This window comes from Syngnathus typhle, linkage group LG16 (assembly GCF_033458585.1).
Source record: "Syngnathus typhle isolate RoL2023-S1 ecotype Sweden linkage group LG16, RoL_Styp_1.0, whole genome shotgun sequence".
Classification (NCBI taxonomy): domain Eukaryota; kingdom Metazoa; phylum Chordata; class Actinopteri; order Syngnathiformes; family Syngnathidae; genus Syngnathus; species Syngnathus typhle.
In genome coordinates, this window is record NC_083753.1 from 620,780 (window position 1) to 644,794 (window position 24,015).

At 41.3% G+C, this 24,015-nt stretch overlaps 3 protein-coding genes across 4 annotated transcripts; all 3 read left to right on the forward strand.

The window, feature by feature from the left end:
* Positions 1–222: 222 nt before the first annotated feature.
* On the forward strand, positions 223–14,644 carry LOC133169586 (zinc finger protein 729-like). Its single transcript, XM_061301926.1, is given in 7 exon segments — positions 223–323; positions 3,024–3,130; positions 3,305–4,875; positions 5,088–5,145; positions 8,744–8,786; positions 11,174–11,280; positions 11,443–14,644. Coding segments are annotated over 7 exon segments (4,467 nt in total). The 5' UTR covers positions 223–297; the 3' UTR covers positions 13,998–14,644.
* Positions 14,645–16,261: 1,617 nt separating this feature from the next.
* On the forward strand, positions 16,262–18,408 carry zbtb8os (zinc finger and BTB domain containing 8 opposite strand). Its single transcript, XM_061301434.1, has 7 exons — positions 16,262–16,438; positions 16,836–16,860; positions 16,944–17,065; positions 17,132–17,214; positions 17,441–17,493; positions 17,582–17,618; positions 17,690–18,408. The coding sequence occupies exons 1-7, from the start codon at positions 16,357–16,359 to the stop codon at positions 17,774–17,776; spliced, it is 489 nt and encodes a 162-aa protein (XP_061157418.1). The 5' UTR covers positions 16,262–16,356; the 3' UTR covers positions 17,777–18,408.
* A 515-nt stretch (positions 18,409–18,923) lies between these two features.
* Positions 18,924–23,494, forward strand: khdrbs1a (KH domain containing, RNA binding, signal transduction associated 1a). Of its 2 annotated transcripts, XR_009718396.1 has the most exons (11): positions 18,924–19,319; positions 19,752–19,879; positions 20,131–20,247; positions 20,337–20,483; positions 20,559–20,683; positions 20,755–21,010; positions 21,126–21,202; positions 21,276–21,337; positions 21,421–21,595; positions 23,149–23,211; positions 23,282–23,494. XR_009718396.1 is itself a non-coding variant. In XM_061301417.1 (9 exons), exons 1-9 carry the CDS (start codon positions 19,229–19,231, stop codon positions 21,528–21,530), a joined length of 1,113 nt encoding a protein of 370 aa, XP_061157401.1. In that variant the 5' UTR covers positions 18,924–19,228; the 3' UTR covers positions 21,531–22,496. The 2 variants fall into 2 exon arrangements, 1 of the variants encoding a protein (XP_061157401.1); XM_061301417.1 differs by lacking the exons at positions 23,149–23,211; positions 23,282–23,494 and having other exon boundaries at positions 21,421–22,496.
* The last annotated feature ends 521 nt before the right edge of the window (positions 23,495–24,015 follow it).

Below are 24,015 nucleotides of genomic sequence, written 5' to 3' on the forward strand. Positions count from 1 at the left end.
AAGTCCCAATGATCGTCACACACAGCTGGGTGTGGTGAAGTTTGTCCTCTGATTTTGATCCATCCCCTGGGGGAGAGGGGAGCAGTGAGCAGCAGCGGTGCCGCGCTCGGGAATCATTTGGCGATCTAACCCCCCAAATCCAACCCTTAATGCTGAGTGTCAAGCAGGGAGGCAACGGGTCCCATTTGTAAAGTCTTTGGTATGACCCGGCCAGGGTTTGAACAGGGCGGACACTCTACCACTAGGTCACTGAGCTGGGTTGTTTAATGGCGGTCAGTAGACGCGGCAATACAGCAGATGAAACAACAACCCCCACTCTCCAGGTAAGAAGGTTTTGTGCTGCCAGGAAAAAGCGGAAAAGCAAAAAGATGTCCTTATAAGGCACAGGTGTCGAACGCAAAGCCTGGGGGCCAGATACGGCCCGCCACATCAATTTATGTGGCACGCGAAGACAAATTGTCACTACTGGAATTGCAAATTGTCTTCACTTTTAACGATATCTGATTTGAAAACGAGTTATTTGTCAGTTTGTTTTGTAGCTTTTACTGTATATATGAGGTGCTCATACATTTATTTGGGTTGACAGTCATAATGGCCCTCCGCAAGAAGCTATGACTACAATGCGGCCTGTAAAAAAATTTATTTGACACCCCTGTTATAAGGTAAATCTCTGCTCTGCTGTTTCCTGACTATTTGGTATTGTCACCTGACCATTTGGTATCTATGCGAGAGTAACTGGCCTATGTGTGTGTGTTGTTGTCAGTGGTCTGTGCCTATGTGTATTGGAAGGTTACACAGCTCTGTGCTGTTTACGTGCTCTGATTGAGCAGTCATGTTTATATAAAATAAGACGAATGGCCTCGATCAACAACAGTCCATAGATAAAAGCTAAAGAGTTGATCTAATTATTCCAACACCTATTTTCATTTTGTTAGGAATTCCTAGGTACATAGGTGTTGTGGAACAATCCGAGCGACTAGACCAGGGGTGGCCAACCAGTCAGAGACCAAGAGCCACATTTTCAAAGTTCAAAGTCCGTTTCCTCCATCCCACGGTGACGAGACACAATAATCATACAAGTAGACGACACAAAATAAAAACAAGAAGGCACAAACAATAACTAATAAATAAATAAAATGAGTGATGAATAAATAATAAACAAATAACCCAATAAATAAGAGGAGCAAAACTGAGCCAGTGTGCGTACAGCAGACAGTAAGCATAGCGCAAAATTACAGGACCCTACGCAGAAAGGGGGGGCGAGTTCAGGATCCTAACAGCCTGGAGTATGAAGCTGTTGGAGAGTCTGGTGGTGCGAGAGCGCAGGCTCCTGTACCTCTTCCCAGAGGGCAGAAGCTCAAACAAAGAGTGAGCGGGGTGACTCACATCACTCACAATCGTGGTCGCCTTGCGGGTGAGATGGGAGGTGTAAATGTCCTTCAAGGAGGGGAGCGAAGCACCAATAATCTTACCAGCCGTGTTCACTATGCGCTGCAGGGCCTTCAAGTTGTAGTCAGTGCAGCCGCCACCCCAAACAGCAATACAGCTGGAGAGGACGCTCTCAATGGTGCCGCGGTAAAATGTAGTCATGACAGCCGGAGGAGCGCTCGCTCGCCTGAGTTTCCGCAGGAAGTACAGGGGGCGCTGGGCTTTCTTTGCCAGTGATGCGGTGTTGGTGGACCAGGAGAGATCCTCACTGATGTGCACCCCCAGGAACTTGGCGCTGCTCACTCTCTCCACCACAGCATCGTCGATGGTCAGCGGCAGGTGTTGGGTGTGACCCTTCCAGAAGTCCACAACAATCTCCTTGGTCTTGTCGACGTTCAGCAGGAGGTTGTTGTCCCTGCACCACGTGGTCAGAAGGTCAACCTCCAGCCTGTATTGAGTCTCGTCTCCCTTGGTGATGAGACCCACCAGAGTCGTGTCGTCAGCAAACTTCACTATGCGGTGATCGATGTAGGTTGCAGTGCAGTCGTGCGTCAGGAGGGTGAAGAGCAGCGGACTGAGCACGCAGCCTTGGGGGGCCCCCGTGCTCAGCGTGATGCTGGCGGAGATTTTGTCGCCAACACGTACCACCTGTGGCCTCTGACAGAGGAAGTCCAGTAGCTGTGTCATCGCAAAGAGCCACATCATACATGAGCACACATGAACCCCCCCCCCCCCCCCGTCGTTTTCAGGAGACAAGATTTCAATAACGTCACTGAGGCATATTTTAACGAACTCCACTTCATTGTATGGCTTTTTAGCCCGTGCAATGTTCCAAGCCAGTTGAAACAATGCAAGTGTGACAGTCTCTGAGTGCTTCGTAATTCTTTTGAAAAACTGTAGTGTCCAAACTTGTGCTTGCAAAATTCAGTCCCTTTTGCAAAGTCTTTATCAATATTGGCATGAAGTAAGCTGAAGTGCCGCTGACCATTTGAAGCTTTTAAATGCGCCAATGACGTCCGACATATCAGGCAGAATGACTTGCCATAGCGTTCAACAAAAAACAACTTTAACTCTGTTAAAAACATCCTGCGTTCATTGTCATATATTTGTTTAGCTGTGAATATTTTCCTTGCCATTTTGGCAAGCGTCTTGTCAGCTTTTATGGACCTAATGGGCCCCCGTAGTCTCAGTCGCCATTCATTAAAAAGCCAGCAAAACCAATCGCTCTGTTTGTCCCTCCTCCTTTGCGGGATTTTACCTCATGCGCAAGCCTGTTTGACCAAAATACCATATTGAACTCAAGCGAAGGAAATACGCACGAAAAATAAACACAAATGTTGATATGAACGTAAAAGAGCCGCATGAAACCAGCCAAAGAGCCGGATGCGACTCGCGAGCCCCGGGTTGGCCACCACTGGACTAGACTGTCTTTTGCTAAGTGTATTTTCTTGCCAAACTATCTAGCACAGCAAAAAATATTATTGCGTAAATACGAGATCACCTATATTCAATTAATTCAACAAATAGCTCGCTCGCCGCTGTCCAAAAGACACTTTTGTTAGCCAAACATCGTTGAAATAGTGTTGTGATTGCAGTGTGAAAATGTCTGGGACCACAGCAGAGTACATGAAGGAAAAGGACCGCAGTCGTCGACGACTGGAACATCTTTGGCTGCAGCCTTATGTTGTGTTGCGCAGAGCAGGTTAGTACATGTCTAGCTTCTATTATGAATCCTCTTCCAGTGTTTATTTTTAGTAGAATTCTATTGAAATCATGCGTGATATGCTGATTGAAAAAGTCCTTGTATACGTAGGTTTTGCCAGTTTGTCTTCAACTGTAACTTTCATTGTTAATATGTGTTTGTCTTGTTTTGCAGACATCAGTGAAGCTATTCGTCCTAAGCAGGAGGAGCCAGACCGCACTCGCATTAAAGAGGAAGATGTGGGCAAAGAGGTCCACCACTTCAATGACCAAATGGAGCAGAAGTTTCCATGCACTATAAAAGAGGAAGAACCGGAGCGGCCTTGTAATGAAGAGGGAGAGGACTCCTGCGACATTAGAAAGGAGGAGGAAGATACCTGCAAGATGCCATTGACGGGTGTTCCTGTGAAGCGTTTAGATGAGGGTCAAGATAAGGTGAACACAGGGGCGGAGCCTCCAAGCTGCACCTCAAGTCAACAAATGACCAGAGGTGATGGAGACCACTGTGGAGGATCACAAGCAGCTCCACCGTCAGATAGTGATGAGGTGTTGTCACATGTTCCTGCTTCTGCTTCTGCTGCTGCTGCTGCTGCTGCTGCTGCTGATGATGATGATGATGATGATGATGATGATGATGAAAAATACTCTCGGAGGGAACATTTAACAATGCACACAAGAATCCACACTGGCGAGAAACCTTTTTCATGCTCAGTTTGTGGCCAAATATTCTCTCAAAAGGAAAGCTTAAAATCTCATACAAGAATCCACACTGGCGAGAAACCTTTTTCATGCTCAGTTTGTGGCCAAATATTCTCTCGGAGTGGACATTTAAAAAGGCACACACGAATCCACACTGGTGAGAAACCTTTTTCATGCTCAGTTTGTGGCCAAATATTCTCTCAAAAGGAAAGCTTAAAATCTCATACAAGAATCCACACTGGCGAGAAACCTTTTTCATGCTCAGTTTGTGGCCAAATATTCTCTCGGAGTGGACATTTAAAAAGGCACACACGAATCCACACTGGTGAGAAACCTTTTTCATGCTCAGTTTGTGGCCAAATATTCTCTCAAAAGGAAAGCTTAAAATCTCATACAAGAATCCACACTGGCGAGAAACCTTTTTCATGCTCAGTTTGTGGCCAACAATTCTCTCACGGGGAAACTTTGAAAAGGCACACAAGAATCCACACTGGCGAGAAACCTTTTTCATGCTCAGTTTGTGGCCAAATATTCTCTCAAAAGGAAAGCTTAAAATCTCATACAAGAATCCACACTGGCGAGAAACCTTTTTCATGCTCAGTTTGTGGCCAAATATTCTCTCGGAGTGGACATTTAAAAAGGCACACACGAATCCACACTGGTGAGAAACCTTTTTCATGCTCAGTTTGTGGCCAAAAATTCTCTCAAAGGGGAAACTTAAAATCTCATACAAGAATCCACACTGGCGAGAAACCTTTTTCATGCTCAGTTTGTGGCCAGGAATTCTCTCATAGGGTAAGCTTAAAATCTCATACAAGAACCCACACTGGCGAGAAACCTTTTTCATGCTCAGTTTGTGGCCAAAGGTTCTCTCGAAGGGTAGACTTAAAATCTCATACAAGAATCCACACTGACGAGAAACCCTTTTAATGCTCAGTTTGCGGCCAAGAATTCTCTCAGAGTGGACATTTAAAAGAGCACACAAGTATCCACACTGGTGAGAAACCTTTTTCATGCTCAGTTTGTGGCCAAAAATCTTCTCATATCGTAAGCTTAAAATCTCATACAAGAATCCACACTGGCGAGAAACCTTTTTCATTCAAGATTCAAGATTCAAGAGTTTTTTATTCGCCATGTTTGAGCGTGCCAAACAAGGAATTTGACTTCGGTAGAAACACACCCTCTGTTCAACATTTAGGTGACTAACAACATTCAGGACATGTGAATAATGGCAAAAACAGTGTTTTTTTCATGCTCAGTTTGTGGGCAAAAATTCTCTGAGTGGACATTTAAAAGAGGACACAAGAATCCACACTGGTGAGAAACCTTTTTCATGCTCAGTTTGTGGTCTAAAATTCTCTCAAAGGGTAAGCCTAATCAGGCACACAGAAGCCCACACCTAACCCTGTTGCCCGCTCAGTCAGTTTCCAAAGTCTATTGAGTGTCTTGGGTAGATGAGCAATGATCCATGAAGTTCTCACCTTCTATTTGAGCAGACTTTATAATAATTATATTTCTTAGTAATAGAATTCTTCTAATTCTATAGTATTGTTGGGGAAAAATATACGTTGTATCATTGGATTCTATGTATCTACTTATGTGTGCAAGATCTTCCACAGTATGTGACAGTTTGACCTTGTTATAATGACTTGGGAGCATATGACTGGCTAAGGAGCTCATGACTGAAGTCATGCGTCGTGCTACACAATAAGCCTCATAGTATAGTATACATGAACAGATCATGTGGTTGTCATGGGATGGCTGAAGCAGACAAACGTCTTATTTAAGTAGAAGTCATGAGTACGCCACAGAGGTATGCATCCCAGGGGCACTAAGACTACGTCTTTGTTAAGCTAAAGTCATGAGAGGACCATACTGCTCTGTCCATAATAGTATCCCTGTTGTTCTGTGGTCATGAGATGTAATTGTGGAATGTCCTTCCTGCCTAAGAAACTACGCATTCATGTACACTTGCCCCATTGTTGTTCCTCAATAAAAGGCACGACCAAACTGGAGGAAAAGCGTGAATCTCAGCCACACTTTCTGTGTGTCTGGTTTGTGTGTGTGTGTATGTATGTATGTGTGTGTGTGTGTGTGTGTATGTATATATATACACTACCGTTCAAAAGTTTGGGGTCACAAAATTGTTTGGGTGACCCCAAACTTTTGAACGGTAGTGTATATATTTATTTAGATATTTATTTATAGATTATATATATAATCTTCTGTGTAAAAAATCTTATATATGTAAGTATACTTATATTCATAGATTATATATAATCTTATACAAATATAAGATAATTTATAGTATTTAATTCATAATATTTTATTGTAATAATATTTACACTACCGTTCAAAAGTTTGGGGTCACCCAAACAATTTTGTGACCCCAAACTTTTGAACGGTAGTGTACATGGAAAAAAACGGTATATGGACGTTTTGTTCCCTTCTCTTCCCAATAGTGATGTGCATTCCAGTTCTTTTAGGTGAACTGAATCTTTAGAATCGGTTCACTCAAAAGATTCGTTCAAACGAATCGTTCAAGAATCCCCCCTCATCCTTCTTAGTGTTGTGCATTTCAGTTCTTTTAGGTGAACTGAATCTTTAGAATCAGTTCACTCAAAAGAGTCGTTCAAAGGAACCGCTGACCATCGACGGTGCTGTGGTGGAGAGAGTGAGCAGCGCCAGGTTCCTGTCCTGGGGGTGCACATCAGTGAGGATCTTTCCTGGTCCACCAACACCGCCTCACTGGCGAAGAAAGCCCAGCACCGCCTGTACTTCCTGCGGAAACTCAGGCGAGCGAGCGCTCCTCCGGCCGTCATGACTACATTTTACCGTGGCACCATTGAGAGCGTCCTCTCCAGCTGTATTGCTGTTTGGGGTGGCGGCTGCACTGAGTACAACTTGAAGGCCCTGCAGCGCATAGTGAACACAGCTGGTAAGATGATTGGTGCTTCACTCCCCTCCTTGAAAGACATTTACATCTCCCATCTCACCCGCAAGGCGACCACGATCGTGAGTGAATGTGAGTCACCCCGCTCGCTCTTTGTTTGATCTTCTGCCCTCTGGGAAGAGGTATAGGTGCCTGCGCTCCCGCACCACCAGACTCAACAACAGCTTCATACTCCAGGCTGTTAGGATCCTGAACTCGCTTCCCCTTTCTGCGTAGCGTCCTGTAATTTTGCGCTATGCTTACTGTCTGCTGTGTGCACACTGGCTCCGTTTTGCTCCTCTTATTTATCTGTTTATTTATTATTTATTCATCACTCTTATTATTGATTGTTTGTGCCTTCTTGTTTTTATATTGTGTCGTTTACTTGTATGTCTATCGTGTAAAATGTCTCGTCACTGTGGGATAGAGTAAACGTAATTTTGGTTTCTTTGTGTGTCTTGACATGTGAAGAGATTGACAATAAAGCTGACTTTGACTTTGAAAATAATAATAATCATAATAATAATAAAAGTACATCTCAAACCAGCAATCTAACTGAAACTGCAGTCGATATATTGAATAACAACATTTAGGCATATATATGCATACACGTTCTACATTCTGCCTTACATAGTTCACACCAGGAGACGCAACATATTCACTGATTCATCCGTTGATGCACAGGAAGGCAGTTCACTCATTGACTCGTTAGCGAATGGGAAAGCCAGGATTCGTTCCCTCACTGATCCGTGGTCTCACGGTGAACTAGAAATGCTCCGTGAGTGATTCACTCCGTGAGTGATTCACTCCGTGAGTGATTCACTCCGTGAGTGATTCACTCCGTCAGCGATTCACTCCGTCAGCGATTCACTCCGTCAGCGATTCACTCCGTGAGCGATTCACTCCGTGTGGAGTGTTGACAGTTCGATCCCAGCTCTGTCACAGTCGCATGTCGTTGTGTCCTTGGGCAAGACACTTCACACACATTGCCTCCAGGTCGCCATTGTAAATGAGAAAGTGCTCTCAATTGGCTAACCTGGTAAAACATTGAAAATAAATGAATAAATAAATAAGGAATCACTTTAGGAAGTGATTTGTTCACTCTCGTTCACTGAAAGGATTTGTTGCTTTTGAACGAATCGCTCACTCACTTGCCAACACTAACACGACAACCGACGAAGGAGGTAAGTTACGACTATGGACCTAAGTTATCATGTTAGCAGCACGTTAGCAACGTTATTTGTAGTACTGCTTGGTTGCAGTACAGAAGTGCGGGCTGCTTCCATTAGCATGGTTGCTACCACAGTCCTAACTTTATGATATTTAGCTTGAGTATCCTCGACGAATGTTGGATCTCAAATGAGCCATCATCACATGCTGGTTCTTGCCTGTACCAAGAGCAATACTGTGGAAATACTCAAAGTCGAGGATTAGCAGTGATAGTTGCAGGCAGGGATGCTCTGGATTTTAAATCTCAATGCCTTCATGCCCTCGACCGAATGATAACGTGTGATCACGTTTGCTAAAACGGGTCCGATCTACATGAAATTTTGTTTCGTGTATTGGGTGGCTTTAAGTTAACGTCATAAACAAAACAAGAGGACACCTATTGCGTGTTGTTTGAGATGTCTGTCGTTGAGAAAGAAAACTAAAGATTGTGGCGTTATAGTTGTTTCTTTATTGGGAAGATCTTATAAGTTAAAGTCCCAATGATCGTCACACACACATCTGGGTGTGGTGAAATTTGTCCTCTGCATTTAACCCATCCCCGTGTGATTTTGATCCATCCCCTGGGGGAGAGGGGAGCAGTGAGCAGGAGCGGTGCTGCGCTCGGGAATCATTTGGCGATCTAACCCCAATGGGCAATGGGTCCCATTTGTGTAGTCTTTGGTATGATCCGGCCGGGGTTTGACCCACAACCTTCCAGTTCCAGGGCGGACACTCTACCACTTGGACACTGGGATATTTAATGGCGGTCACTAGACGTGGCAATACAGCAGAAGAAACAACAACCCCCACTCTCCAGGTAAGAAGGTTTTGTGCTGTCAGGAAAAAGCGGAAAAGCAAAAAGATGTCCTTTTAAGGCACAGGTATCAAACGCAAGGGCCGGGGGCCAGATACGGCGCGCCACATCATTTTATGTGGCACGCGAAGACAAATTGTCACTACTGGAATTGCAAATTGTCTTCACTTTTAACGATATCTCTTTTTGAAATATTTGACCAGTTTTTACACGTCTGATTTGAAAACGAGTTATTTGTCAGTTTGTTTTGTAGCTTTTACTGTGTATAATATGAGGTGCTCGTACATTTATTTAGGTTGACAGTCATAATGGCCCTCCGAAAGAAGCTATGACTACAATGCGGCCTGTGAAAAAATTTGCTTGACACCCCTTTTATAAGATAAATCTCTGCTCTGCTGTTTCCTGACTATTTGGTATCGTCACCTCACCATTTAGTATCTATGTGAGTGTCACTGTCCTATGTGTATTGGAAGGTTACACAGCTCTGTGCTGTTTACGTGCTCTGATTGAGCAGTCATGTTTATATAAAATAAGAAGAATGGCCTCAATCAACAACAGTCCATAGATAAAAGCTAAAGAGTTGATCTAATTATTCCAACACCTATCTTCATTTTGTTAGGAATTCCTAAGTACATAGGTGTTGTGGAACAATCCGAGCGACTAGACCAGACATGGCCACATCCGGCCCGCCAAATAATAATGAATAAATTGTATTATAAATTTTTGGGGGGTGATTTTCCCTGCAATTACTATGTTTCCCCAGTAGATGGGGAAGCGCCCGCCTGCGCATTTACTCCCGGGAGCCGTGTCAGAAAGCACGTAGTAATACGTAGTAATTTCATCTATCAGTGCCGAATTTCGAGTGTTGGCTGTGACGTCAATATTCTCGTAATTCGTAATTTTCAGATACAGTTTCACGCTAATGCCACCCACAAACCTTCCCCTGGAATCCTTCCATTAAAATGAGCGGCCCGAAGAAAAGAAAGGTGGACACTGAGTGCCGAATGTTAAAAAAGAGTGGACAATTTGGCTCGACCTACGTGTGTGAGAAGACATTCAGCCACATGAACGTGAACAAAGCCCGTCACAGATCTAGGTTAACGGACAGACACCTCGGCTCTATCCTAAGAATTACCACAACAAATTTTACTCCAGACTATGATGCACTAGCAAAAAAGGGAAACCAACAATACTATTGATTTCTTTATTAATTTTTTTCGATGTATTCTTTCACTGATTCTTCAAGATGATGTATTTGGTCAGAATGTTTGCCGTTAGATGTGATTTCGCCTCATTAGATAAACATATTTCATAAATCTGACCTGCAGGCGTGGAAGTGATGGAAAATGTTATTCATCATAACAGTGTCGTATTTAATAAGAATCACTGATAGTAGTTTTTTGTGAAATATTTTTGTAATGCTGTTAATAAATGCATTTGTTTTCAAAAACCTTTCTTTTAATATCTGTTGGGAAAAATATACTTTTTATCATTGGATTCTATGTATCTACTTATGTGTGCAAGATCTTCTACAGGATGTGACATTTTGACCTCGTGATAATGACTTGGGACCAGATGTCTGGCTAAGTAGCTCATGTTTGGAGTCACAAGCCGCGCTATACAATAAGCCCCATTGTTAGCTATCCATAAACAGGTCATGAGGTTGTCATGCGATAGCTGAAGCAGACAAACGTCCTATTTAAGTAGAGGTGATGAGAACGCCACAGAGGTATCCGTCCCATAGGCACTAAGACCACGTCTTTTGTCTAGCTAAAGTCATGAGCCGACCATACCGCTTCTGTCCGTAATAGTATCCTGTTGTGCTGTGGAATGTCCTTCCTGTCTAAAGAAGCTATGCATTCATGTACACTTGCCCCATTGTTTGTTCCTCAATAAAAGGCACGACCAAACTGAAGGAAGGCGCGGATCTCAGCCACACTTGCTCTGTGATTGCGTTGCGCCCTTCTGCAGAAGTCGCTTGCCATCAAAGAGATATCCCGCCTCTGTGAGATTCTGTTCAGATAAATGTTGTGAACCCAACAATATCCATGCTTTAGTATTTACTAAAAGTAAAAACCTTTTATGCAATGACCTTTACATGTCATTTATATTACTTCACACAAACACTACATCCATCTGCTACTGGTTCGGCCCCCCGGTCAAAATTTAGAACCCAATTCGGCCCGCAAGTCAAAAAGTTTTCCCACCCCTGAACTAGACTGTCTTTTGCTAAGTGTATTTTCTTGCCAAACAATCTAGCACAACACAAAATACTATTGCGTAAATACGAGATCACCTATATTCAATTACTTCAACAAATAGCTCGCTCGCCGCTGTCCAAAAGACACTTTTGTTAGCCAAACATCGTTGAACAAGTGTTGTGATTGCAGTGTGAAAATGTCTGGGACCACAGCAGAGTACGTGAAGGAAAAGGACCGCAGTCGTCGACAACTGGAACATCTTTGGCTGCAGCCTTATGTTGTGTTGCGCAGAGCAGGTTAGTACACGTCTAGCTTCTATTATGAATCCTCATCCAGTGTTTATTTTTAGTAGAATTCTACTGAAATCATGTGTGATATGCTGATTGAAAAACTCCTTGTTTTGCCAGTTTCTCTTCAACTGTAACTTTCATTGTTAATGTGTTTGTCTTGTTTTGCAGACATCAGTGAAGCTATTCGTCCTAAGCAGGAGGAGCCAGACCGGACTCGCATTAAAGAGGAAGATGTGGGTAAAGAGGTCCACCACTTCAGTGAACAAATGGAGCAGAGGTTTCTATGCACTATACGGAGCGGCCTTGTAATGAAGAGGGGGGGAGAGGACTCCTGCGACATTAGAAAGAAGGAGGAAGATACCTGCAACATACCATTGACTGGTGTTCCTGTGAAGCGTTTAGATGAGGGTCAAGATAAGGTGAACACAAGGGCGGAGCCTCCAAGCTGCACCTCAAGTCAACAAATGACCAGAGGTGATGGAGACCACTGTGGAGAATCACAAGCAGCTCCACCGTCAGATAGTGATGAGATGTTGTCACATGTTCCTGCTGCTGTTGCTGCTGCTGCTGCTGCTGCTGCTGCTGCTGCTGATGCTGATCATGATGGTGATGATCAGTCTCAAAACAAACACAGGCAATGTTCTCACTGTGGAATATTTGTTGGTCATAGCAGTAGCTTGAAACAACACATGAGAATGTACACAAGAAAGAAAACCTTTTTCTGCTCAGATTGTGGCCTAAAATACTCTCGGAGGGAACATTTACCAATGCACACAAAAATCCACACTGGCGAGAAACCTTTTTCATGCTCAGTTTGTGGCCAACAATTCACTCACAAGGCAAGTTTTAAAAGGCACACAAAAATCCACACTGGTGAGAAACCTTTTTCATGCTCAGTTTGTGGCCAAACATTCTCTCGAAAGGTAAGCTTAAAATCTCATACAAGAATCCACACTGGCGAGAAACCTTTTTCATGCTCAGTTTGTGGCCAAGAATTCTCTCAGAGTGGACATTTAAAAGCGCACACAAGAATCCACACTGGCGAGAAACCTTTTTCATGCTCAGTTTGTGGCCAAAAGTTCTCTCGAAGGGTAAACTTAACATATCATACAAGAATCCACACTGGTGAGAAACCTTTTTCATGCTCAGTTTGTGGCCAATCATTCTCTCAAAAGGAAAGCTTAAAATCTCATACAAGAATCCACACTGGCGAGAAACCTTTTTCATGTTCAGTTTGTGGCCAAAAATTCTCTCACAGGAAAAGTTTTAAAATGCACACAAGAAGCCACACTGGCGAGAAACCTTTTTCATGCTCAGTTTGTGGCCAAGAATTCTCTCAGAGTGGATATTTAAAAGAGCACACAAGAATTCACACTGGCGAGAAACCTTTTTCATGCTCAGTTTGTGGCCAAAAATTCTCTCATAGGAAAAGTTTTAAAATACACACAAGAAGCCACACTGGCGAGAAACCTTTTTCATGCTCAGTTTGTGGACAAAAATTCTCTCAAAAGGGAACCTTAAAATCTCATACAAGAATCCACACTGGCGAGAAACCTTTTTCATGCTCAGTTTGTGGCCAAAGATTCTCTCGAAAGGTAAGATTAAAATCTCATACAAGAATCCACACTGGCGAGAAACCTTTTTCATGCTCAGTTTGTGGCCAGCAATTCTCTCACAGGCCAAGTTTTAAAAGGCACACAAGAATCCACACTGGCGAGAAACCTTTTTCATGCTCAGTTTGTGGCCACAAATTCTCTCAAAGGGTAAGCTTAATCAGGCACACAAGAATCCACACTGGTGAGAAACCTTTTTCATGCTCAGTTTGTGGCCAAATGTTCTCTCTAAAGGAAAGCTTAAAATCTCATACAAGAATCCACACTGGCGAGAAACCTTTTTCATGCTCAGTTTGTGGCCAACAATTCTCTCACCGGACAACTTTTAAAACACACACAAGAATCCACACTGGCGAGAAACCTTTTTCATGCTCAGTTTGTGGCCAAGAATTTTTTCAGAGTGGACATTTAAAAGAGCACACAAGAATTCACACTGGCGAGAAACCTTTTTCATGCTCAGTTTGTGGCCAAGAATTCTCTGAGAGTGGATATTTAAAAGAGCACACAAGAACTCACACTGGCGAGAAACCTTTTTCATGCTCAGTTTGTGGCCAAAAATTCTCTCACAGGACAAGTTGTAAAATGCACACAAGAATCCACACTGGCGAGAAACCTTTTTCATGCTCAGTTTGTGGGCAGAAATTCTCTCAGAGTGGACATTTAAAAGAGCACACAAGAATCCACACTGGTGAGAAACCTTTTTCATGCTCAGTTTGTGGCCAAAGATTCTCTCGAAGGGTACACTTAAAATCTCATACAAGAATCCACACTGGCGAGAAACCTTTTTCATGCTCAGTTTGTGGCCAAAAATTCTCTCAAAAGAAAAGCTTAAAATCTCATACAAGAATCCACACTGGTGAGAAACCTTTTTCATGCTCAGTTTGTGGCCAAAAATTCTCTCTAAAGGAAAGCTTAAAATCTCATACAAGAATCCACACTGGTGAGAAACCTTTTTCATGCTCAGTTTGTGGCCAAAAATTCTCTCATAGGGTAAGCTTAAAATCTCATACAAGAATCCACACTGGCGAGAAACCTTTTTCATGCTCAGTTTGTGGCCTTAAATTCTCTCAAAGGGTAAGCCTAATCAGGCACACAGAAGCCCACACCTAACCCTGTTGCCTGCTCAGTCAGTTTCCAAAGTCTATTGAGAATTCTGAGTGTCTTGGGTAGATGAGCAAAGATCCATGAAGTTCTCACCCATTTGAGCAGACTTTATGATAATTCTATTCTAGTATTGTTGGGAAAAATATACTTTTTATCATTGGATTCTATGTATCTACTTATGTGTGCAAGATCTTCCACAGTATGATCTCGTTATAATGACTTGGGAGCATATGTCTGGCTAAGGAGCTCATGACTCGCGCTACACAATAAGCCTCATAGTTAGCTATACATGAACAGATCATGTGGTTGTCATGGGATGGCTGAAGCAGACAAACGTCTTATTTAAGTAGAAGTCATGAGTACGCCACAGAGGTATGCATCCCAGGGGCACTAAGACTACGTCTTTGTTAAGCTAAAGTCATGAGAGGACCATACTGCTCTGTCCATAATAGTATCCCTGTTGTTCTGTGGTCATGAGATGTAATTGTGGAATGTCCTTCCTGCCTAAGAAACTCCGCATTCATGTACACTTGTCCCATTGTTGTTCCTCAATAAAAGGCACGACCAAACTGGACGAAGAGCGCGAATCTCCGCCACACTTGCTGTGTGTCTGGTTTGCGCCCTTGTGCAAAGGTCGCTTGCCATCAAAGACATCTTCTGCCTCTGTGGGATTATTTTCAGATAAATGTTGTGAACCCAACATCTCCTCTCTTCCAAAACGTTTATTTAGTGTTATTAAAAGTAAAGGACACAGCTCAGTTTGTCTTCAAAGCAACCCACAATCAGTTCCCCATTACACTCAATAGCTTTTACAGGAGAAGGGAAGACTATCACTGTCATAACACCAGAAATAATGCTAGACTTAAGTTGCCCCCCATACGAACTTCCCTGTCCAAATTTAGTCTTCATTTCAGGGGTTCCAAAGTATTTAATCAACTTCCTATCCATTTCTTTGATCTTTCGTCCTTCATGTTTAAAACTGCTTTTAGACGACACATATTCACAAATGACATATGCACTATGAACTATAGTAATATTACTTGAGTTAGGGTGCTTGTTACTATGGCTACTGTTATTATTTTGCCTTGATGTCGCTATTATTTGTTTACTAAGGATTTATTACCATTATTTGTTTATTAAGTTATTATTACCATCCCTTTGTAATTACATTGATTTTAATCCTACTTCAAATGGTAAGCTGATTGATTGATTATATTTTTTTTTATAAAACTTTCTTTAATAATAATAATTCATTAAATTTGTAAAGAGCTTTTCAAAAACCCAAAGACGCTTACAGCAAACAAGGCAAAGACATACATGAGGGGAGGAGGACGGGAACGGGGAAGAGACAATGAGATAAAATTAAGAAGAGGAAACCAGTTATGGGTAGGGGAGGTCAAAGGCTTGAGAGAAGAGGTAAGTTTTTAGACGGGACTTAAATATGGGGAGTGTGGGTGAGTCACAGACAGACTGAGGGAGAGAGTTCCAGAGTTGGGGTGATGTGCAGGAGAAGGCTCTGTCACAGAAGGATTTGAGTTTAGATTTTGGGACTGTCAGACGTGAAGTATTGGAGGATCGGAGGGGACGGTTGGGGCAGTAGGGGACAAGGAGGTCAGATAGGTAAGTGGGAGCCAGGTGGTGAAGGGCTTTGAAGGTGAGGAGGAGCCTCTCCTTAATGGGGAGCCAGTGAAGAGAGTGGAGAACAGGAGTGATGTGTTCACGAGACCGGGTGTGGGAAAGGAGGCGGACAGCAGAGTTTTGGACTAGTTGAAGTCTATGGAGTGAGTGAGCAGTGATTCCAGTGAGAAGGGAGTTGCAGTAGTCAAGCCAATATTAACTTGAAGTCTGAGGGAAACACCTTATAAGCCCGTTGGGGTTTTTAGTCTTCCTTGCGCATGACTAGTATTTTCTTTGAATTATTTTTTTGTGTGAAATGTGACATTTGTGTTATTTTGTGTGTGCTAAATACAAAAATAAAAAAAATAAAACAAGGTGATGCAACAAAGTGGTAAACATGCCCTTTCCCAACTTCTACTGCACGTGTTGCAGCCATGAAATTCTAAGTTAGTTATTATTTGAAAAACAAAATTAAGTTTTACGGCGCGGTAGCACCAGCTTCAATGGGCATTACTGACATCTAGTGGTTGAAGTTATATATGAAAGGAAAAAAAGAACGAATCACTTTAGGAAGTTATTCGTTCACTCTCGTTCACTGAAAAGATCTGTTCTTTTTGAACGAATCGTTCACTCACGAGCCAACACTAGGTCCCGCCCCATCAACCATGTTGGAAACCACTGAGAAGTGCGACATGCGGGAAGTCTCTTTCGGATTGTCTCTACACTTGACACACCGCACAGCCCTGAAATGGACGATCGCTCGTTAGATCTGACAGATGCGATGAAACAAACTAAATCCAAGTATCCTTCAATTACAAAAAAATATGAATGTAAGTTAAACTTTAACTAGAGTTTAAGTGTTAACTTAAATTGGGGACACTGTACGGGTGTGTACTTGATGTTGAATTGTCGTCAGATGCTCACTAGGGGGCGATATGGCTGGAAAATAAGAATTATTTCAACATAGAAATGTGATTTACATTTGACAAAATAGGCTTATTTGTTTGCCTATCTCAGCAGTGAATTTAAGACACACTTTAAAGAAATAAACAGAATGAGCTGTGATTTTTCTAAATCGTCCAGCCCTAGTAATAAGTAAGGCTAATTTTGATTTACAGTTAAAATAAAGTGAAGTGATGTTTTAAAGCTAACATTACCTGTTACATTGTTTCAAAAGCAAGACCTGAGTTTTGTCTAAAATAATGACCTTGCGTTAATTTCTTACAGACTTGGATCATACAGCCGATGTACAGTGAGTGCCCTATTATGTCAAGAGTTTATTCACAGTTTTAGGTTAGGTCTTGGTTGTGTTAACATTTGGTTATGCTTTCTCAGAATTCATTCCTGGGGAGACACTCTGGAGGAAGCCTTCGAACAATGTGCCATGGGCATGTTTGGCTACATGACGGACACCGAAACAGTGGAACCCATCGATACTGTAGAAGTGGAGTCAGAAGGTGAGAAATCTGAATCCAGTCATTAATTCTATATAAATAGTCATACTTTTCTCCGGATGTCAACAGGGGAAGACTTTGAATCTCTACTCTTCCACTTCCTAGACGACTGGCTGTACAAGTTTAGTGCTGAAATGTTCTTTATTCCTCGGGTGAGTATGTTTTTCACAACTTGCCTGTAGCTTCACAAAAGCAATAAACAATCAGTTCCTATGCCACCTGCAAGATGAGGAATTTTGCATTTAACACTTAGCCGATTTAACCTGAAACATTGTTGGAATGTGTGCGACAAGTCAATTATTATTATACTTCTAAAATAACAATTTGATTATATTGTTACAATCTTCATTGTGGTTTCATTGATGTTTCTTCCAACAGGAGGTCAAAGTTTTGTCTATTGACAGAATGCATTTTAGGATTCGCTCCATCGGGTAATGTTGACCTCTTCAGGACTGTTACTTACTGTTATGTTGCCTAAAATTACCTCACAATCTTACCCACACGTTTTGTGTGTTGAAGGTGGGGTGAAGAATTCTCACTGTCAAAGCATCCGCAGGTACAAATCCTGACAAAAGGTTGGTCAGAGAAAAAAATGACAAAGTAACAAAAATTGTTTTTGTCTCCTAGGGTACGGAGGTGAAAGCCATCACATACTCTGCAATGCAAATCCACGATAAAGAAAAACCAGAGATATTTGCAATTATTGATATCTGATACCTCAAAATGATGGTCAAACAGCTGGTTCATTAGGACTGGAGTACATTTATGGCCAAATTAAATGGCTTTTTTATGTAAGAACTTGATAATTTAATTGTAAAATATAATTTGCTGCTTTTGAGTTTTGTGATAGGTTAGAAATGTATGATACTACATTAACTATTAATAGCTTATGAATTGTCTGAGTACTTCAATCAGGATTAATTTTTAAAGGGTTAGCATTGTTGTTGTTTTTTACTGAATATTTATTCTATTAAGAAAAACAATGCTTAAGTCCATCAATCAAGAATTTTCCTCCATACGGGATAAGGTGGTTAGAAAATAGATGGAGGGATGGAAAATGCACTCCTTTAACTTTTTCTTGAATCTTTGTACATCAAGGGTCACCAAAATTGTGCTTGTGACCTTTTTCAACCATAGATGATGAGTAGTTTTATAAAATCTGCTATTTCAGATGTACGTATCAATCTGATAGCCTTTTGCGTTAATCACAATTGCATGAATTACGTACCTCAGTTAAAAAAAAAAGGTTGCTGATCCCTGATTGAATGTAAGTAAATTGCCTTTGCATTGTTTTGTGGTAACTGTTGTTGAAAAATAAATATATTTTGAAAAAATGCAATTTTAAAGCAGTTTCAGCAGTGTTCTTTGGATACTTCTGATGACACATTAATGTTACTCCCAAAAAGTGATAGGTACCTATCGGATTCTCAGAAACAATATATTCCTCCCCCTTTTTTCTTTTTTTAAAACTCATTAGCAAATCCATGTCATTTTGGCATATGGTATATAGTCTTTTATAGTCTGAGCTAATGTAAGTAAATGATTTTGTGTGCATTTTTTCATACCATGTAATCTCTGTTTCTAGAGTACTTCTGTGCTGCAACAGCTGCAAGTGCTGTATGTAAAACAATGTATTAAAATATTCTTTTATAATTCTATATAATTGCAAAATACATTGTTGATTGGATTGATCAAATACACTTGGAACTCAGATATGTCTGACTTTAACTACATTTCAGATTGTATATATTTTTTACCTGTACAGGATAATGATTATCTTTATCGGATTTATGTATTTTATTTATTTATTATTTAATTACAAGGGTTCGACCTTTTTGATTGTGATTAGTACGTCATTTCCGGCGGCTGCCTCTCTTTCTCCTCTCGTTCATATGCAGCTGCGCCATCTCCCCATTGTCCGTTGACGGAAGGTAACATCACCGCCACCGAACCTCCACTGGACTAAATTATCACGACGCTGTTGATCACGAGGACTATTGTTCGCTTTTTTGCTGCTGTCTTGAGTTGCACGAAGCCTCAGCACGGCGAGCGACGCTGCGTTTGTTCCATCCAATAGCGTTAGCGAGGTTTGAGCTTAGCAAGTGCTAACAAAGAGGCCAATTGAAGTCCGCCATCGTGTTGAGACCTGGTTACAAGGAAAGCAAAATGGAAGACACAAAATACCTACCGGAGCTCCTGGCCGAGAAGGACAGCTTGGATTCATCTTTCACCCACGCCATGAAGCTTATTTCTGCTGGTAAGTTATTTCGTCTGGTGATGAGCAACCCACGGCCCGTTTTTTGAATCATTGAAAAGCATTGCAATGTGTTCATCCAAAACATTGGCGTTTTAAACACGTGATGTCCACGTGAATCATCCATGATTGCTTTATGATTTCTGAATATATTCCTGATTGACTACTAGATTCTTGAGTTAGTTGTGGTTATTTTAGTATTGTGTTACCGCCAATTCTTAGCGTGACTGTCATCGCCCATTTGATGGAATAGGTTTGGAGTATCGTTTGTGCCATATTAATATTAACAATCGTAACCTGGATCTCCTTTGGCCAACAAACTATCTTTATTGTCACTGTTCATGTTTCCCATTGAGTGTGCCCCCGTTGTCCCAACATTGAGTCGTTGCATGTCCTCGTGTCCTGGTTTCTATGTTCATTGTTCACCTTCTGCAGAGATTGACAGGATCCAAAAAGGTGAACCTAAGAAAGAACAAGACAAAGAGAAATACTTGGACCTCTTCGCTACAAAAACTCTGCAGCTCAAAGAGCGTGTACTTATACCATCCAAGCAGTATCCCAGGGTAAGTCAATTGTAATAAAATGCCGCTATTCTGCACTCCTATTGTATAATTATAGCATGATAGATTTGGTTTTGTGATAATGAAGGATAGTAATTAGTAAAGGTTTCTGCATTGTGCTCATCTTAAATGACTCAAAATAAGTTCATGAGTGTAAGCTGATTTCTGCATGAGCAAACCAGACGGTTTTGCTCCTTAACTGGAGGTCACCAGGGAAGACACTGTGCTAAATCGTTTCTGTTTCATTTCAAAAGGTCAACTTTGTCGGCAAGCTATTGGGGCCACAGGGTAGTACCATCAAGAGGCTACAAGAGGAAACTGGTGCAAAAATTTCAGTTTTGGGAAAAGGTTCCATGAGGGATAAGACTAAGGTATGCACGTAATTTAGATTTTCTCAATTCTATAATGCATGATTTGCCCTTTGTCTTTAGTTGTACTAGAGTTTGAATTGTCCTATTAGGAGGAAGCGCTACGTAATGGTGGTGAAGCAAAGTATGCTCACCTTGCATTGGAGTTGCACGTTTTCATTGAAGTGATGGCGCCCATCCCAGACGCCTACCTTCGCATGGCTCATGCGATGGATGAGGTCAAAAAGTTCCTGATCCCAGTAAGTCACTCATATTTTTACAACACTGTTTTACTTTGATATTGTCAATGCTTTGACAAGAATTTGTTTTTTTAGGAACCTGGTGAGTATGACCCATATATGGACCCCCATTTCCTGAATGGCTCTCACGACGGTTCAGCCAGGGGACGTGGCGGGCCTATGGGAAGAGGCCGAGGTGTACCACCAGGTCCCGGGCCAAGGTAAAACACATGGAACTAGTGATGCTCCTTTGGGGCAAAAAAAGTGCCAACGTATCGTCTGGTTTCCACAGAGGGCGTGGACTTCCCCGCGGTGGTCCTCGTGGGACCATGCGCGGTGGCGGCCCACGAGGAGGAGTAAGTCGGGGCAATTCTCGAGGCGGGCCAGCTGGTAGAGGTGGACCCACGACTCCCACTCGAGGAGGTTCCGCCTCACGGTCCAGACCCCTTGCTACCGGGGCACCGAGGATGCTCCCCGCCGCTGCCCTTTCACACCAGCAAGTCCCCCCGTCGGGCTCCCAAGCCAAACCTGAGTCCTATGAAGACTATGTAAGCTACTAAACATAGCTTTTTTATTTAGACATCTCAATAAATGGTTTATCAAACACGCGTCTTGACATCTTTTTGCCAAGATAATGTACTCAGTGATTTATCTTCCTTCCAGCCTGCTTATGAGGATTCATATGCAGAGCCAGCCTATGAGGGATATGAAAATTATTATAGCCAACAACCTTTACCCACGTAAGTGAATGTATAACAAGAACTTGCCATTACATTTCAGCACAATATACTTACATATGAAATCTCTTTACAGGGATACTGAGTATTATGACTACGGTCATGGAGAGCCCCAGGAAGCCGCCTATGAGCAATATTGTAAGTATTCAATGCTATTTTTGTCCAAATTTGAAAGATAGATGAATGTGTTTTTTTTTTGTCTTAATTTTCCACCCAATTAGCCCAGGAGGACTGGGAGGGCGCATGGGCCGCCTCTGCAGCCGGAGGCAAGGCTGCTCCGGCGAGGCAGGCAAAAGGAGCCTATCGAGAGCATCCCTATGGAAGATTCTGAACAGCTACCGGTAGAAGGTTGCCACGGCAACTGCCTTCGATTGTAACTCACTTAACGTTTCAAAAGTAATTTCCATGGTTTTTCCCTTCTCTTTTTATGGTTTAGTTTTAATAGTTTCTCATTTCTACCACAGATTTTGTTGCACGTGTTCAATTTTCCGGGAGTAAAAAGTGTGGTTTCCTAGTAACTGTTAAAATTAGTAGTTGGCGGTTCCATCGTGACAAACCTCCGAGGCATTCATATTTTAGCAATATTTACTGGTTATGTTTTAATTGTATCATAACAAAATTATCGTGGCGAAAGAAATCTAGCTTCCATATTTAGTTCTTACAAACGAAACAAAAGAGCATAGTTAATTTGCAGTCTAAAAACAATTGTTTTATGGTCCAACACGAATCTTATATAAGAGTTTTTGTCTTCTAATAGGTCAATCACATCTTATGGTAATAAAATACAACAAAAGAAACAAAAAAAGCTTGATAATATGATTTGTCACAATTAACTCTCAAAAATACTGAAAGCCAACCAAATCTCAATGTGTGTGCCAGGTGGCTGCAGCCTTCTCAATAGTTTGTACATAACTGTAGGACAACTGTGTATATTGTAAGACACGTTAAAAAAAAAAAATGCTTGTGTACGTTTGGCTAAATAGAATTCTAAACGCGTTTATCCAAATGTCTTTCTGCATTGCGTTGTTTTAATAAAGTTTCTAGTTTTGAGTTTAAACTTGATTTAAAAGTGGTATTTTGCCTTTGTTTGTACCAAAAAAAAAAAAAAAAAGATTTCCATTGGTGAACATGTAAAAATGTATTTGACGCTGAACAAGCTACCTGTGTACTGTCAGTAAGATTTTTCTTTAAAGCAAAACAAAACAGTGTATGGACTTTGAACTAAGTATTGTTTTTCCAAATTTCCTAAACTATACTTGTAATGTCACTTACAATAATAAAGTTCATCATTCCACGAGGTACGGTCTGCCAAATAGAAGTTGGACTTGATGATCTCCTGCTTGAATATGCATTGTCGTCAACCTTTAGTGTATCTGCAATCCTAGAAGGCGTCAGCCACTTGAAGTAACAACAATATTTCAAACCAAGCTTGCAGGGGTCTTGACTTTGAAGCAAAGTCATGCTGGCTGCTTTTTTATAAAAGACAAAAATCGCTGAGGGGAGGATTCTAAAAGCCAAAAGATCGCCACATGAAGGTAAAACTAACCAACTCTCATCTATTAGATTTTTGTTTTATTTTGTGACCAAGTATAAGGTAATTTAAAAAAAAAAAAGTGCAAAATGGTATCAGCTATTCCGAGCAAAATAAGCCGTACAAAAATAGATCAGAAATTGTGATGCAACTCTTGCTCAAATAAAAATAAGTCGTAACTTAATGCAATACCTTGACAATTTTTGGAGATTGGTGATGAATGAAAATTCATTTCATAATATATCACCTAACAATACTTGTGATAGTAATATCCCAATAATGAAAATAAAAAAACATGTTTGAGTTGCTTAAATCTTTAGATCATGTTAGATTTGCATGTTTGCTCGTGTGAGTGTACGAATGCATGTTCAGTGTGCGTATTTGTGCTGCTAAGAACTCATTTTGTCTTTCTTTTTAGGTGTTAAGTGACATGTCTCAATGCTGGAGACAAAACTGCTTCCAAGATCCCTAAGCAATCACGGTTGGTGAAAAAAAACATTTTATTACATCCTGTGTTAAAGAAACTAAAATTTGCTCTGTTTCTTACTCAGGTCATTCAAGTGTCCTTTTGAAAGGAGGGAGAAACTTTGTAGCAGTCAAGGCTGCTTTGTCGTCACTCAACCCGCAGTTCGCTTTGCAGAATGTTTTCTGAGAAGACAAGTCATCTTTCCTCTGAGGATTTTTTAAATATCGAACATTTTTTACCCAGTTCAGTCTAAACTTGCAATGTTAATGTTGACTTGAATAAAATATATTTATTGGAATTAATGCATCATTTACTTATTGCACATTTTTGATGGTTGCCAAGAGATGAATATTTCCTTTAGTCTACAGATGATAACCAAAATACAATGTAAGCAAGTTTACAATGTAACTTAATGTTTCAACTTGAAATCCATTAGGATTCATTTAATCTTTTATTAATACTTATGAGGAAGTTGTATTATCCTTTTTGATATAAATTTGACCTTTTTTGTCAGATTAAAATCACTGGGATTTCACAATTGAAAAGTTGCATTGGCCCATGAACCTCCAGCTCACAATATAAGTAAATTAGACTTATAAAGGATAACTAATTGTTCATCCATATTTTGTCATAAAAATGAGGCAGGATGTGCTGTACTGGTAGTCAACTGCGAAACATTGCGTAGTCAAGGAGTGTGCAAACTTTGGCACGGGGGCGTCAGTCGCCCGCTGCACGTTTTCAACACACATAGTGTTTTTGTTTTGAAAATATATTTGAAATAAACATTAAATATCGTCCAACAACCTTAGAGCTAGGAAG